Genomic DNA, 15,880 nt, shown 5'->3' on the forward strand with positions numbered 1-15,880 from the left:
CATTGTCAGATGTTTGTCCCATTGTATAATATTTTTTTCTATTGATCATGTGGTGACTACCCCCCTTTGTTCGAAATGTATAAAAGTTGTGTTTTCTGTGCAATAAAGCAGTTACTATTTTGACTCTCAAGCATTCATTCTCATCTAATGTTCTTGGGGCTTGCAGCAGCCGTTATTCTAATAGCTGCAGGTATCCAGTGGAGGTTCATTGGTTGGTGTTTGGTGGGAGGAAGCTGACTTTAGCGGGTATACCCAGTCTGGGGTACCGAGACCTGCTACAATTGGCTGGCAGCAGTGGGATCTGCTTCCTCCTTACGAGCAGTTCCAAACCAAGTGGGACCTCGATGGAAATGGAGGCTGAATTCAAGTGGAGATTGCAGGCAGCTCTGGCTCAGTTCAATGGCCCTGTGTTGGCAGAGGGCAAACTGGCCTGAAAGGATATGGTTCAACCGAAACTCTGGTACAAGGCTCTCCATTTCAATCAGGACTACCAGGGGAAGTCACTTCCTACTCCAGAGCAGCAATACTGGCTCCAGATGGATCTACGAATGCCGTTCCTGGGAAAGCAGCCCCAAAAGGAATGGATGGCCAAATTGGATGGGTTTGTCTAGACAGACATGGAGGTGGATGAAGGGTACTGGGCTCTGCGGTGGTATGCAGCCCATGTGTGTGTGTAGATGGAGACGGATGATCCTACAGAGGGCTATGACTTCGGCGGCCCTGGATTGCTATTTGAAAGTCTCACACAGGACCCCTACTGCGGGAGTACGGCAGAGTGACGTCAGGAGGACATACTGGAACACTGAGAGCTGAGCCTGAACCTTACAGAAGTACCCAGGATGAGGGATGATCTTGATTACCTAGCTGCCCATGAATGTGAGCTAGAAAAGGCATATACAAGGCTGTTAGATGTTGGTCAGCAGCATGCCTCCGAGCCTGCAGAGGGCTATGGTGCAGCGATCAGGAACTTATTGGACTTTTCCTCAGAGGAGTGGCAACCGGTAATGAGCTACCAGGATCTGCTAGACCATGATCAGCAGCCTGGCCTTGAGCTTGTCACACCAGCAGAAGCACTGGCAACCAGTTCCAGTTCTCTCCCCAGCAGCAGAACCAGTTCCAGGGAGAAGAGGTAGCCATCCTCTCTCCACAGCGGCAGAGCCATTACCAGAGAGAGGAGGTAGCTAACTTCTCTCCCCAACTGCAGAGCCTGCAGAGCCAGTTCCAGGAAGAAGAGGTAGCTGACCTCTTGCCACAGTGGCAGAGCCAGTTCCAGGGTGAGGAGGAAGCCAACCTCTATCCCCAGCTGCCGAACCAGTTCAAGGGAGAGGGGGTAGCCAGCCTCTCTCCCCAGCAACAAAGCAGTTCCCAGGGAGAGGAGGTAGCCGACCTTTCTCCCCAGCAGCTTAGCATGTTCCAGGAAGAGGAGATCAGCATTCTCACTCCCCAGTGGCAGTGGCCAAAAACAAAAATGGAAGAGAGTTTTGGGCTGGGCCATCCGACTAACTCAGGTCCAAATTAGTGGGAGGTCTGGTACCTGGTTAATCTACCTCAGGGGGGCAGGGAGAAATGTAACAGAAACTACTGTTACTTTTGTACTTGGAGAGGACTGCAGTCCAGCCTCCTCCCCACCGACTATGGACCCAAGAACTTGAGGGGATTCTATTATTTAGGAGGCGGGTGCCCAGGATAAATTTGGAGTACTTTTAACCTGGATTCAGGTTTACCCCGTTTCCATGAATTCCCAGAGACTCTGAGAACTGGAGGGCCCTGATACAGAGTTGGGGTTCCTGTGTTGTTGGAGTATAAGGTGACAGCCTAATCCAGCATTGCCTGCTCCACCCCCCCCTCTAAACTCAGAGACTCAGAATGTTTGTGCTGATTGCAACCTCCTGCTCTAATGCTGGGACCTCCTGCTGTTATGCTTCTGCATATCTAGTCTAGGTGTGAAGCGTCTTTCTGTTAGTGTGTGAGTCATCCATTGTCCTTTTGTAAGTCAGGATTTGAACAGTCTTGTTTAACTAACCATTGCCTGATGTGTGTCCCATTGTATAATATTTGTTTCTATTGATCATGTGGTGACTACCCCCCTTTATTGGAAATGTATAAAAGCTGTGTTTTCTGTGCAATAAAGCAGTTCCTATTTTGACCCTCAAATATTCAGTCTTGGCTAATGTTCTTGTTGTTAACTTTAACAACATGCAGCGGCCGTTATTCTAATAGTGGCAGGTCTCCAGTGGAGGATTATTGGTTGGCGTTTGGTGGGAGGAAGCTGACTTTAGCGGGTATACCCAGTCGGGGGTACCCAGACCCGATACAATGTGTATATATCTGTATGAATGTATGCATGTACATATTTACAAACATAAACAAATAAATACACATGTATACACGTGTGTATATATATATATATATATATATATATATATATATATATACCCTGTATATATATATGTATATATATATATATAGACATTAGAGCCCTTTCCAGTCAAACATCTTGCCATATGCCATATTCCTCTTAGTAAACTTAGTTTATTCTAATGTTTTGATGTGTTTTGTGTGGAAAAATGTAACCCTTGCACTTTACATAGGTCTCAAGATGCGCTAAATATTCTAGAGAAGTTTAGGTCCAGAGAAACCTATAACTTTCAAATTGTAATTTCAGCGTGGTAGTGATATCCATTGAAAGTATAGGCTGCGCTAGAGCTAAGTTTGCCAAACTAACCATTTTCTGGTAGATAGGATTTACCATTGATTTGTAATATCAAGTTGTGCGCTAATGTTAGCAAAGTCTAGCGTAATTGCTTATCGCTGCCCGTGTCATTCTGTGTCATTCCAATCCATTAGAAAATCCACTGTTCCTATAAGTTAACCCTTCCGGTGGCCTGATTACATATGCAGTGACGTCAGTTTTTGCCCGGGTTTGGTATCCTATATACAGCGTCGCATATAAATGTGGCACGTATATTTCACCCGCTGCACGCAATTTTTACTCCAATAGGCTAACATGGGACCGCATCGTAAATCTGTATCCAATATCCAGCGCAAGGACTTACGTGGTGAAAATGTAGAAATCGTACTCCATTGTTAACTCACCATAAAAGGCAGCCGTAGCAAGCCTTGCGCTGAGTATGGAAGCACCGTAACTCCCGAAAATGCCTGCAAAAATAAACTAACACCTAACGCATGCGCAATGTCTATCTACCTGTCAACCGCAATCCCCCACCGCAATAAATAATAAAGTGTATTAACCCCTATATCCGCCATCAAACTCACATTGCAGGTAATAACTAAATTATTAACCCCTAAATCCGCCAACCCCAACATTGCAAACTACCTATTAAAATTAATACTTGAATAGGTTTATTGCGTTGTGGGCTATGGCGGTTTAGGGGTTAATACTTGAATAGGTTTATTGCGTTGTGGGCTTTGGTGGTTTAGGGGTTAATACTTGAATAGGTTTATTGCATTGTGGGCTTTGGCGGTTTAGGGGTTAATACTTGAATAGGTTTATTGCATTGTTGGTTAATGGCGGATTAAGGGTTAATAGTTTTAATAGGTAGTTTGCGATGTTGGGGTTGGCAGATTTAGGGGTTAATAATTTAATTATTACTTGCGGTGTGGGTTTGATGACGGATATAGGGGTTAATAGTTTAATTAGGCTTATTGCGTTGTGGGGGGTTGTCGGACTAGGGGTTAATACTTTAATAGGTTTATTGCATTGTGGGGGGTTTGTCGGTCTAGGGGTTAATACATTTATTATTAGTAGTGAGAGGGGGGGATTGCAGATATAGGGTTTTTTACGTGTCGGGCTTATTTTTGGGAGGCATGTTAGATTTTTACGGGAGATTTGTTATTTTCTTTATTTTTCTGAGGCACCAGCAGTTTCTAAAGTGCCGTAAGTCACTGGCGAATCCAGAAATTTGTATTTACGCTCATTTCTGGACATCGCTAGTTTATCCGACTTACGGCACTTTATGAACTGCCGGCGGGGTATATGTAATACCCCGATGTGCAAGGGGAAATTACGGGCGGCGCGGGTTGCAGTGGTTGCGCTGAAGCCTGTGCCGTATATGTAATCTCGCCCCAGATTCAAAATATGACACATATGATGTTTTTCTCCTTACTTTCAGATTGGTTAAGTTTGCAAAGTGAATACATCAAAATACAATTTAAAAAAAAAAAAAAATCTAACAAGATTTCTACAGAACCTTTAAGGTCGTCCAAAGTAACAAAAAGGAGCCTGAATATTTTAATATTTAAGAGGCATAAAGTGCATTTTATTATGCACAGTTGTTTGCATATTAGTCTGTGTTTAACCTCTATAAATGGTTTATACACAAAGTTAAAGTCATCTGCAAAGCAGCAATGCACTACTGGGAACTAGCTGGTGAGCCAATTACAAGAAGAATATGTGTACAGCCACCAATCAATAATAGCTAGCTCTCAGCAGAGCCTACCTTGATATGCTTTTCAATTAAGGTTAACAAAAGAAGTAAATTCAATAATAGATGTAAATTAAAGTCTCTTAAAAATGCTGTTCTGTCTAAATCATGAGTTTAATTAGTTTTTTGTTTGATGACTGTAAGTCAGAGAAAAGTGTGATGTCAGCTATGGTTTAAGGGTCAGCAACCTTTGGCCCCCAGATGTTTTGGAACTGCATTTCCCATGATTCTGAGACACTCTTTAGGTTGTCTCAGCATCATGGGAAATGTAGTTCCAAAACATCTGGGTGCCCAAGGTTGCTAACCCCTGGTTTAACGCCTGTGAAATAAATAAATAGCCAGGAGTATGGACGTGTCAAGAGCATAATATGGCTTCACAAAAGAGGTCCATCCCAATCCTATAGAAATCAGATACGATCGGGATGATTGACACCCCCTGCTAGCTGCCAATTGGCCGTGAATCTGCAGGGGGCAGCATTGCACAAGAATTTCACAAAATATCCACTCGCACATTGGTAAATCGGCCCCACTATGTGCACACTCCTGAGTCTATTTCAGTATCCTGTCATGGACTATTGAAAAAAAAAGCGGTAAATACAACATTAATTTGTTTGAAAATGTTTAGACCTGGCTGATATGTTGTTACAAAGTGTTTGCTGTCCCTTTAATCGGATAAATCCAAAATCAGATGGAGATCTGTGTGAGGTGTGTTTTTATGGGCTCTAAAATATTTTTTTATTTTATATACACCCTTTTTAAAAAAGTTTAGGTTTTCTCTGTCACATTGTATTAAAGTTATGGTAAACTCTTCCTTTTATAAAAACAGAGTTTAATTAATCAGTTGTAATGAAGATGCACTATAACTTACTTTGTTATGAAATACAAATACCCTGTGCTCTGCTGCCCATTTTAATATTTCTGTGAGTTAATGGTTTGAATTGTTATCCAATCAGCGCTCTTTCCTTAAGGCACTATTGTTGTAGCTAAAGCACAGATTGGACAAAAATTCAAACCTTTAGCTCACAGAAAAATTGACTTTTGAAATGGGCGACATAGCACGGGGTATTTGTGTTTCATAAAACTTTAAAAAGGTAATTATAGCGCATCTTCATTACAATCGTTGAATGGAGCTCCAACTAAAATAACTAACATTGCAGGCTGTATCAACTAGATTTATACATATTTCATGCAAGAACAGTATTTTTTTTGAAAGTTGAAACATAGTCTGTTAAATGCATGATATAAAGTGTGGAACTGGTATTGTTATTGTATGGTATTGAATAGTATTTTATTAACCCTTTGGCTTCCCGAGAGTACTGCATTGTGTAGTGTAAAAATGTGTTGCCCCCTCTTTGGCAGCCTAAGGATTCAGTTGCATCATCATAATTCTATTAGGCAATTTATTGATTTACTTTTGTGCCATTCCTATGTCTCTTGATAACATAAGACTGACGTGTTTCTTCAAGAGTTAAATCCCAAGATGTATAACTTCCACTGCGGACCTACCTTCCAGATCTAGACGAGCCCATTCTTACTGTTCACCAGACCATCAGTGATGTACGAGGGAGCTTCTACCAGGAGAAGACTGTATTTCTCAGATGCACCGTTAATTCCAACCCACCAGCGCGCTTTATCTGGAAACGTGGCACAGAAATCCTCTCCCACAACCAGGACAATGGAGTAGACATCTATGAGCCGCTCTACACACAGGTGAGTTCCCTTCACTCTATTCCTGCTAAGGCTGAAGTGGCATTGCACTGGATTATAGTATTTGATGTTTGATTCATGTGATCTTGCAGACATTGTACTATGTTGATATCCTGGTTATGTGAAAATCACTGTCCAACCACAATATTGTGACCACTAGACTGTCCACTACAATATCACTGCTGGAATGTTGCAGGTTGTTCTCACAAGATCTCAGCATTCATGACATCCTGATAAAAGATTAACAGGGCCAATGATATTGAGGCTAAATTAGGGTTAGTGATTGGGACTATATTTAAGGCTTAGGGCTAGCCTTAAAGCTAGGTCTAGGGTTAAGGACCTCGGGTAGGGTTAGGACTATGTTAAAGGTCGAGTTTTATGGTAATGATTGGGGTAAAAACATTATGATTTGCTACAAGGTTGGTCCGGAGATGCACAGATCAGCTCCTGTCTGAGCCGCAGTGACCCGTGCAAGTAACTTCAGTTAACAATATATTAAAACAAACTTTATAGGATAGGGATCACTGAACCACCAGTATGAAGGGTAGAGCATATTGTCATTCTCACACTGTAAACATATGTGTAATATTTACCAATAGAAATACACGTAAGAGCAGTACTAAAACCACTAAGATTTATTAACTTATTAATGACCTATGAGTGGCAGAGCCTATGGCCTCTATTTAAGAAAGTCTGGCGGACCTGATCCGACAGTGCGGATCAGGTCTGCCAGACCTCGCTGAATATGGAGAGCAATACGCTCTCCGTATTCAGCATTACAACAGCAGCTCACAAGAGCTGCTGGTGCAACGCTGCCCCCTGCAGATTCGCGGCCAATCGGCCGCCAGCAGGGAGGTGTCAATCAACTGGATCGTACTCGATCGGGTTGATTTCCGGCGATGTGTGTCCGCCTGCTCAGAGCAGGCGGACAGGGTAATGTAGCAGCGGCCTTTGTGACCGCTGCTTCATAAGTGCTGTTTCTGATGAGCCTGCACGCTTGCCAGAAACACGGGGCATCAAGCTCCATTCGGAGCTTAATAGATAGGCCCCTATATGTAGATAGATTTTTGGGTCTAGATTTATGATTTGTTTAATGCAATACTATACTAACGGGTAGATTACGAGTTTTGTGCTAAAAAAGGTGCGAAACTAACGCCAAAGTTGCGTTATTTCACTCTCCATAGAGCTGCCATTACGAGTTACTGAAAAGCCTTCTTGTGCGTGCGATATGATGGCGTTAAGCTCCATACCGCACAAAAGCCAATGGCTAATTTGATGTGCTCGTGCACGCTTTCCCCCATAGACATCAATGGGGAGAGAGTGTTAGAAAAAAAAACCTGAAGAGCGGAATGAAAAATCTCTGTATTGCAAACCCATTGATGTCTATGGGGAAAAAAAAGTTATGTTTAAACCTAATACCCTAACATAAACCCCTAGTCTAAACACCCCTAATCCACCGCCCCCGACATCGTCGACACCTAAATAAAGTTTTTAACCCCTATTCCGCCGCTCCCGACATCACCAACATTATAGTAAAGCTATTAACCACTAAACCTCCGGCCTACCACATCACCGCCACTAAATAAACCTATTAACCCCTAAACCACCACCCTCCCACATAGCAAAACACTTAGAAAACTATTAACCCCTAAACCTAACACCCCCTAACTTTAACTTAAAATTACAATATAACTATCTTAAAATAAATAAAAACATACCTGTGAAATACAAATAAACCTAACATTAAACTATAAATTAACCTAACGTAACTATTCTAATAAAATAAAAAAATACTACCAATTAAAAAATCTAACTTACAAATTTTAATTTAAAGTTAGAGGGTGTTAGGTTTAGGGGTTAAAAGTTTAATTTAGTGTTTTGTGAGGTGGGGGGCTGGCAGTTTAGGGGTTAATAGGTTTATTTAGTGGCGGCAATGTGGGAGGCCGGAGGTTTAGGGGTTAATATGTTTATTTAGTGGTGGCGATGTGGGAGGCCGGAGGTTTAGGGGTTAATAACTCTATTATAGTGGCGGTGATGTGGGAGGCTGGAGGTTTAGGGGTTAATAACTTTATTATAGTGGCGGTGATGTGGGAGGCCGGAGGTTTAGGGTTTAATAACTTTATTATAGTGGCGGTGATGTGGGAGGCCGGAGGTTTAGGGGTCAATAACATTATTATAGTGGCGGTGATGTGGGAGGCCGGAGGATTAGGGATGAATAACTAATATAGTGGCAGCGATGTCAGGGAGGGGCTGAATAGGCGTTAATAATTATATTTAGTGTCAGAGATGTCGGGGGCGTCGGATTAGAGGTTATTAGGTTTATTTAATAGTCGCAATGTGGGTGGGCGGCAGATCAGGGGTTAATACATTTTAAATAGTGTTTGCAATGCGGGAAGGTGGCAGTTAAGTGGTTAATAGGTAAATTATGGGTATTAGTGTACTTTGTAACAGTTTATTTATGAGTTTTGTGAAACATTTTTGTTGCGCAAAACTCATAACTACTGCTCTCAGCTGGCGGTATGAATCGTGTTGGTATAGAGCATAACGCAAGCTTTTTAGCTTCAACACACAACCTGTAATACCAGCGCTATGAAAATCCCATGCAAAAATGTCATTTTTTTGAGTGTGGAATGGACGTTGTGTTACAGGCTAAAATGCTTGCGGTATAGCTATACCGACACGATACGTAATATGCATTACTGGCCATTACGCTGGAATTGCATTAAAAGTCGTAATGCAAAACTGGTAATCTAGGTGTAAGTGAATTAGGACAGGGTATGAGCTTGCATACATTGTCAACATGGATTAAATCAGAATTGTGTTTCTTTTAAAATGTATCTATTAGTTTACATTTAATATTTTGTTCCTACTTAAAGGGACACTAATTTACTAATTTACTCCTATTGTCAATTTTTCTTCGTTCTCTTGCTATCTTTATTCGAAAAGCAGAAATGTAAAGCTTAGGACCCCGCCCATTTTTGGTTCAGCATCCTGGATAGGGATTGCTAATTGGTGGCTACATTTAGCGCTACCCAGGAGCTGAACCAAAAATGGGCCGGCTCCAAAACTTCACATATTTGCTTTTCAAATAAAGATAGCAAGAGAACGAATAAAATTTGATAATAGGAGTAAATTACAAAGTTGCTTAAAATTGCTGCTCTGTATGAATCACGAAAGAAAAGAATTTGGGTTTAGTGTCCCTTTCAAGGGATATAATGGTGAAAGAAGAAAATGCTCTGTATTACCACACTATTGCGTGTGTACTACTGTGTGTATAACCCCTGCAAAGCACTTAATAAACACATAGTTAAAGTCAACTCTAAAGCAAAAATGCACTACTGGGATTAAGCGGAAAACATCTGATGAGCAATGACAAGAGGCTAATAATTTCTGCAGCTACCAATCCCCAGCTAGCTCAGAGTAGCGTAAGATACAAGAGAATAAAGTCCATTTTAAAATAGAAGTCAATTTAAAAGTGTCTGACTTTCCTATCTCTTTACTAAAGTAATAAATATTTCTACAAATGCTCATTTAGGGCTCCATGTACTAAGCAGTCAATTCATCCGTCATTGTAGACGCGGATAAACTCGCCGTTACTCGCCGCGGGCGAAATGGTGTCCGCTGTCGCTATGTACTAATATTCCCCCAATAAATAGACAAGTCTAGCCCGCCGCGAGCAGTTGCGGATTGTTGATAAATTTGACGCCTCGCTCGCCGCGACTAAGCTGATGTACTTAACTTTCAGTTGAATTGTCTGGCCAATTATTAACACGTGACATGCAAGGTGTCACGAACATCATAGTAGTCGCGGGAATAGAATTTTGCTCCTATAAAAGTTCAACTTATCTAAACAACTTTATTATTGTTCAAAATTTTTTGAAGAGTGATAACAGAGCGTTATTTTTGTAATATTTATTTACAATTTGGATATGGCTTCATCTGGATCTGATAATATATAAATATTAATATAAAAATAATTATAAAGATTGACAACTATACAATACAAATTTAAATAGATTACTCTTTAATTACAGTCGACAAATTGGGTGCAATTTATGTACATGGAAATGAGAGACAAATTAGACGCCAGTTATGCTGTACAATGCTGATATTACTGCCTTTTATATATGTCTAGACTGGCGTCTAGATTGACTTTCCTATTGTTTTGTACCTTGCCCGCCACCTAAAAGGTGGCGAGGCAAAAATAACGAGGTGGGAGCAGAAATTGTAGCGAGCGGACAAATAGATTTTTTAGTACATTCGTTTTTGGCGAGTTGGTGGTCAAATGTGTCTAATTACAGTGAAAAATGGAGCGGTAGCGAGGTTTGGCGGATAAGTACGCTCGCAATTTTAAAGATGCGAGTTTTAACATAATTGACGGCTTTGTACATATCAGTTTGCGAATTTTGACGCGAGATTTGTTGCGGGTAGCTCGCTGACTGCTTAGTACATGGAGCCCTTAGTCATTTTTTTTATATAACCTAAGTACAGAATCTGAATTATTGGTGTTTTGGGAAGGACTGAACTGAATAAAGAACCTTAAAATGAAGGTTTGAAATAATTATAAGAACTTCTGCTGCTGTTTGTAAATTATAGAAATGTATTCAAAAGGGTTTTGTTGTATTTAACGTAGCAGCATTTTACTATATGAGCGCATTTGTGCAAATGAGTGTGCTTGGTCTGCTCTGTCATTATCATGGGTCCAATAATTCAATTATCTTATATTGTGCGTTTTCTGCTACTGGTTACTTAAAGCAGTGTTTCTCAATCGCAGTCCTCAATTACCCCCAACAGGCCAGGTTTTCCTTATAGCTGAACCAGTGCCCAGGTGAAGTAATCAGCTGATCAGTAACCATGGTTACTGACCTGCTCTCACACATCAGCTGATTTTTCTCCTGTGCACTGGTTCAGCTATAATGAAAACCTGGCCTGTTGTGGGTACTTGAGGACCGTGGCTGAGAAACAATGACTTAAAGGACAGTATATATTACAATACTCTTTATTCATTTTCCCCTTTTTCATTTAATTCCGCTCTGGAAATTATGGATTTTCTATTACACACTGCTGACTTCCCAAGGCTAACCCTGCTACATATAAGTGGCTTTAGCAGATGGCACCTGTAAATGATACACTTTGTTCTAACATAATGACTGTGGCTATCCTTGTCAGCTTCAGCCCAGATTAGATTCTCCAAATCAGGCAAATGGTCTATTTCACTGGTTTTCAAACCTCTCAGGTCTCCCCAACAGGTCAGGTTTTCAGGATTACCTTGGATAGAGCAGCTAAAATAACAGTGTTTACTAATCAGCTGATTGTTTCACCTGTGCTCCAGTTCAGATATCCTCAAAATGTGGCCTGTTAGGGGTGCTGAGGACAGTGCAGTGGTGTTTAGTGTTTGGCGATTGTTATAGTTTTAAAACCTTCAGACTTGGCTGGTATGTTATGCCTTAGCAAAGCAACATCTTCTACTCGCAAGCTGTTTACTGTCCCTTTAACAAACCTTGTGAACTTGACTGGACCTATTTGGCTCACCTGTGCCCCTTGTTTTTATATTTGTGGCTTTGTTTTGGACACTACACTTACAACCTGTAGTTGTCTCTCCCTGATCATAGATAAACATCATCTAATGCATCTTTATTTGCTATTGGGAATAACTGTAAGGAATTGGCTGCCCTTTTTATCAGAGTGATTTATGTTTGTGACCTAACTTGTGTATGATGTGAATGACTTTATTACAATACAGCTATGTGTGCATGCAATGCTTGCTGATTCATTATAAACATCATAAGTTATCATTTGTTTGTGAATGAGAATGATACAATAATAATCAGTTTATGAGACAGACGGTATTATCTGCAGTTGTGCAATCAGCAAGCCACATTTAAAGAGATATGAACCCCCAATATGTATTTTGTGATTCATATACAGGATACCATTTGTAAAAGGTTTCCAATTTACTTCTATTATCAAATGTGCTTTGTTCCCATGGTATTCTTTGTTGAAGAGATACCCAGGTAGGGTCTGGTGCAGTGCAAGGTAGGAAATAGTGCTGCCATATAGTGCTCTTGCATACAGTCTTGCAAAACTGCTGCCATCTAGTGCTCTTGCATACAGTCTTGCAAAACTGCTGCCATCTAGTGCTCCTGCATACAGTCTTGCAAAACTGCTGCCATATAGTGCTCCTGCATACAGTCTTGCAAAACTGCTGCCATCTAGTGCACTTGCATACAGTCTTGCAAAACTGCTGCCATATAGTGATCCTGCATACAGTCTTGCAAAACTGCTGCCATATAGTGCTCCTGCATACCGTCTTGCAAAACTGCTGCCATCTAGTGCTCTTGCATACCGTCTTGCAAAACTGCTGCCATCTAGTGCTCTTGCATACAGTCTTACAAAACTGCTGCCATCTAGTGCTCTTGCATACAGTCTTGCAAAACTGCTGCCATCTAGTGCTCTTGCATACCATCTTGCAAAACTGCTGCCATCTAGTGCTCTTGCATACAGTCTTGCAAAACTGCTGCCATATAGTGCTCTTGCATACAGTCTTGCAAAACTGCTGCCATCTAGTGCTCTTGCATACCGTCTTGCAAAACTGCTGCCATCTAGTGCTCCTGCATACAGTCTTGCAAAACTGCTGCCATATAGTGCTCCTGCATACAGTCTTGCAAAACTGCTGCCATCTAGTGCTCTTGCATACAGTCTTACAAAACTGCTGCCATATAGTGCTCCTGCATACAGTCTTGCAAAACTGCTGCCATCCAGTGCTCTTGCATACAGTCTTGCAAAACTGCTGCCATATAGTGCTCTTGCATACAGTCTTACAAAACTGCTGCCATCTAGTGCTCTTGCATACAGTCTTACAAAACTGCTGCCATATAGTGCTCTTGCATACAGTCTTACAAAACTGCTGCCATATAGTGCCCCTGCATACAGTCTTGCAAAACTGCTGCCATCTAGTGCTCTTGCATACAGTCTTGCAAAACTGCTGCCATATAGTGCTCTTGCATACAGTCTTACAAAACTGCTGCCATCTAGTGCTCTTGCATACAGTCTTACAAAACTGCTGCCATCTAGTGCTCTTGCATACAGTCTTACAAAACTGCTGCCATATAGTGCTCCTGCATACAGTCTTGCAAAACTGCTGCCATCCAGTGCTCTTGCATACAGTCTTGCAAAACTGCTGCCATATAGTACTCTTGCATACAGTCGTACAAAACTGCTGCCATCTAGTGCTCTTGCATACAGTCTTACAAAACTGCTGCCATATAGTGCTCTTGCATACAGTATTACAAAACTGCTGCCATATAGTGCTCCTGCATACAGTCTTACAAAACTGCTGCCATCTAGTGCTCTTGCATACAGTCTTGCAAAACTGCTGCCATCTAGTGCTCCTGCATACAGTCTTACAAAACTGCTGCCATGTAGTGCTCTTGCATACAGTCTTGTAAAACTGCTGCCATATAGTGCTCTTGCATACAGTCTTGTAAAACTGCTGCCATCTAGTGCTCTTGCATACAGTCTTGCAAAACTGCTGCCAAATAGTGCTCTTGCATACCGTCTTGCAAAACTGCTGCCATCTAGTGCTCCTGCATACAGTCTTGCAAAACTGCTGCCATATAGTGCTCTTGCATACCGTCTTGCAAAACTGCTGCCATCTAGTGCTCTTGTATACAGTCTTGCAAAACTGCTGCCATATAGTGCTCTTGCATACAGTCTTGCAAAACTGCTGCCATATAGTGCTCTTGCATACAGTCTTGTAAAACTGCTGCCATCTAGTGCTCCTGCATACAGTCTTACAAAACTGCTGCCATCTAGTGCTCTTGCATACAGTCTTGCAAAACTGCTGCCATCTAGTGCTCTTGCATACAGTCTTACAAAACTGCTGCCATATAGTGCTCTTGCATACAGTCTTACAAAACTGCTGCCATATAGTGCTCTTGCATACAGTCTTACAAAACTGCTGCCATCTAGTGCTCTTGCATACAGTCTTGCAAAACTGCTGCCATATAGTGCTCTTGCATACCGTCTTGCAAAACTGCTGCCATCTAGTGCTCTTGCATACAGTCTTGCAAAACTGCTGCCATATAGTGCTCTTGCATACCGTCTTGCAAAACTGCTGCCATCTAGTGCTCCTGCATACAGTCTTGCAAAACTGCTGCCATATAGTGCTCTTGCATACCGTCTTGCAAAACTGATGCCATATAGTGCTCTTGCATACCGTCTTGCAAAACTGCTGCCATCTAGTGCTCCTGCATACAGTCTTGCAAAACTGCTGCCATCTAGTGCTCCTGCATACAGTCTTGCAAAACTGCTGCCATATAGTGCTCTTGCATACAGTCTTGTAAAACTGCTGCCATATAGTGCTCTTGCATACCGTCTTGCAAAACTGCTGCCATCTAGTGCTCTTGCATACCGTCTTGCAAAACTGCTGCCATCTAGTGCTCCTGCATACAGTCTTGCAAAACTGCTGCCATCTAGTGCTCTTGCATACAGTCTTGTAAAACTGCTGCCATCTAGTGCTCTTGCATACAGTCTTGCAAAACTGCTGCCATATAGTGCTCTTGCATACAGTCTTGTAAAACTGCTGCCATATAGTGCTCTTGCATACAGTCTTGTAAAACTGCTGCCATATAGTGCTCTTGCATACAGTCTTGTAAAACTGCTGCCATCTAGTGCTCTTGCATACAGTCTTGCAAAACTGCTGCCATATAGTGCTCTTGCATACAGTCTTGTAAAACTGCTGCCATATAGTGCTCTTGCATACAGTCTTGTAAAACTGCTGCCATATAGTGCTAGTGCATACAGTCTTACAAAACTGCTGCCATATAGTGCTCTTGCATACAGTCTTGCAAAACTGCTCCCATCTAGTGCTCCAGACATGTGCAAAATCAGGAATTTGTTTAAAATTGCAAGCTCTAGCTTAGGGCTCCATGTACTAAGCAGTCAGTGAGCTACCCGCAACAAATCTTGCGTCAAAACTCGCAAACTGATATGTACAAAGTCGTCAACTATGTTCAAACTCGCATCTTTAAAATTGCGAGCGTACTTATCCGCCAAACCTCGCTACCTCTCCATTTTTCACTGTAATTAGACACATTTGACCACCAACTCGCCAAAAACGAATGTACTAAAAAATCTATTTGTCCGCTCGCTACAATTTCCGCTCCCACCTCGTTATTTTTGCCTCGCCACCTTTTAGGTGGCGGGCAAGGTACAAAACAATAGGAAAGTCAATCTAGACGCCAGTCTAGACATATATAAAAGGCAGTAATATCAGCATTGTACAGCATAACTGGCGTCTAATTTGTCTCTCATTTCCATGTACATAAATTGCGCCAAATTTGTCGACTGTAATTAAAGAGTAATCTATTTTAAATTTGTATTGTATAGTTGTCAATCTTTATAATTATTTTTATATTAATATTTATATATTATCAGATCCAGATGAAGCCATATCCAAATTGTAAATAAATATTACAAAAATAACGCTCTGTTATCACTCTTCAAAAAATTTTGAACAATAATAAAGTTGTTTAGATAAGTTGAACTTTTATAGGAGCAAAATTCTATTCCCGCGACTACTATGATGTTCGTGACACCTTGCATGTCACGTGTTAATAATTGGCCAGACAATTCAACTGAAAGTTAAGTACATCAGCTTAGTCGCGGCGAGCGAGGCGTCAAATTTATCAATAATCCGCCACTGCTCGCGGCGGGCTAGACTTGTC

The 15,880-nt window shown here is 41.4% G+C and overlaps 1 protein-coding gene across 1 annotated transcript in view; it reads left to right on the plus strand.

Moving 5' to 3' along the window:
• Window positions 1-15,880, plus strand: part of MDGA1 (MAM domain containing glycosylphosphatidylinositol anchor 1) — an 802,309-nt gene that overhangs the window by 376,227 nt on the left and 410,202 nt on the right. Inside the window, exon 4 of the mRNA XM_053712693.1 lies at window positions 5,959-6,155. Coding sequence (XP_053568668.1) covers window positions 5,959-6,155 — 197 coding nt within the window. The remainder of the gene's footprint in view (window positions 1-5,958; window positions 6,156-15,880) is intronic.

Source organism: Bombina bombina, chromosome 4, assembly GCF_027579735.1.
Source record: "Bombina bombina isolate aBomBom1 chromosome 4, aBomBom1.pri, whole genome shotgun sequence".
Classification (NCBI taxonomy): Eukaryota; Metazoa; Chordata; class Amphibia; order Anura; family Bombinatoridae; genus Bombina; species Bombina bombina.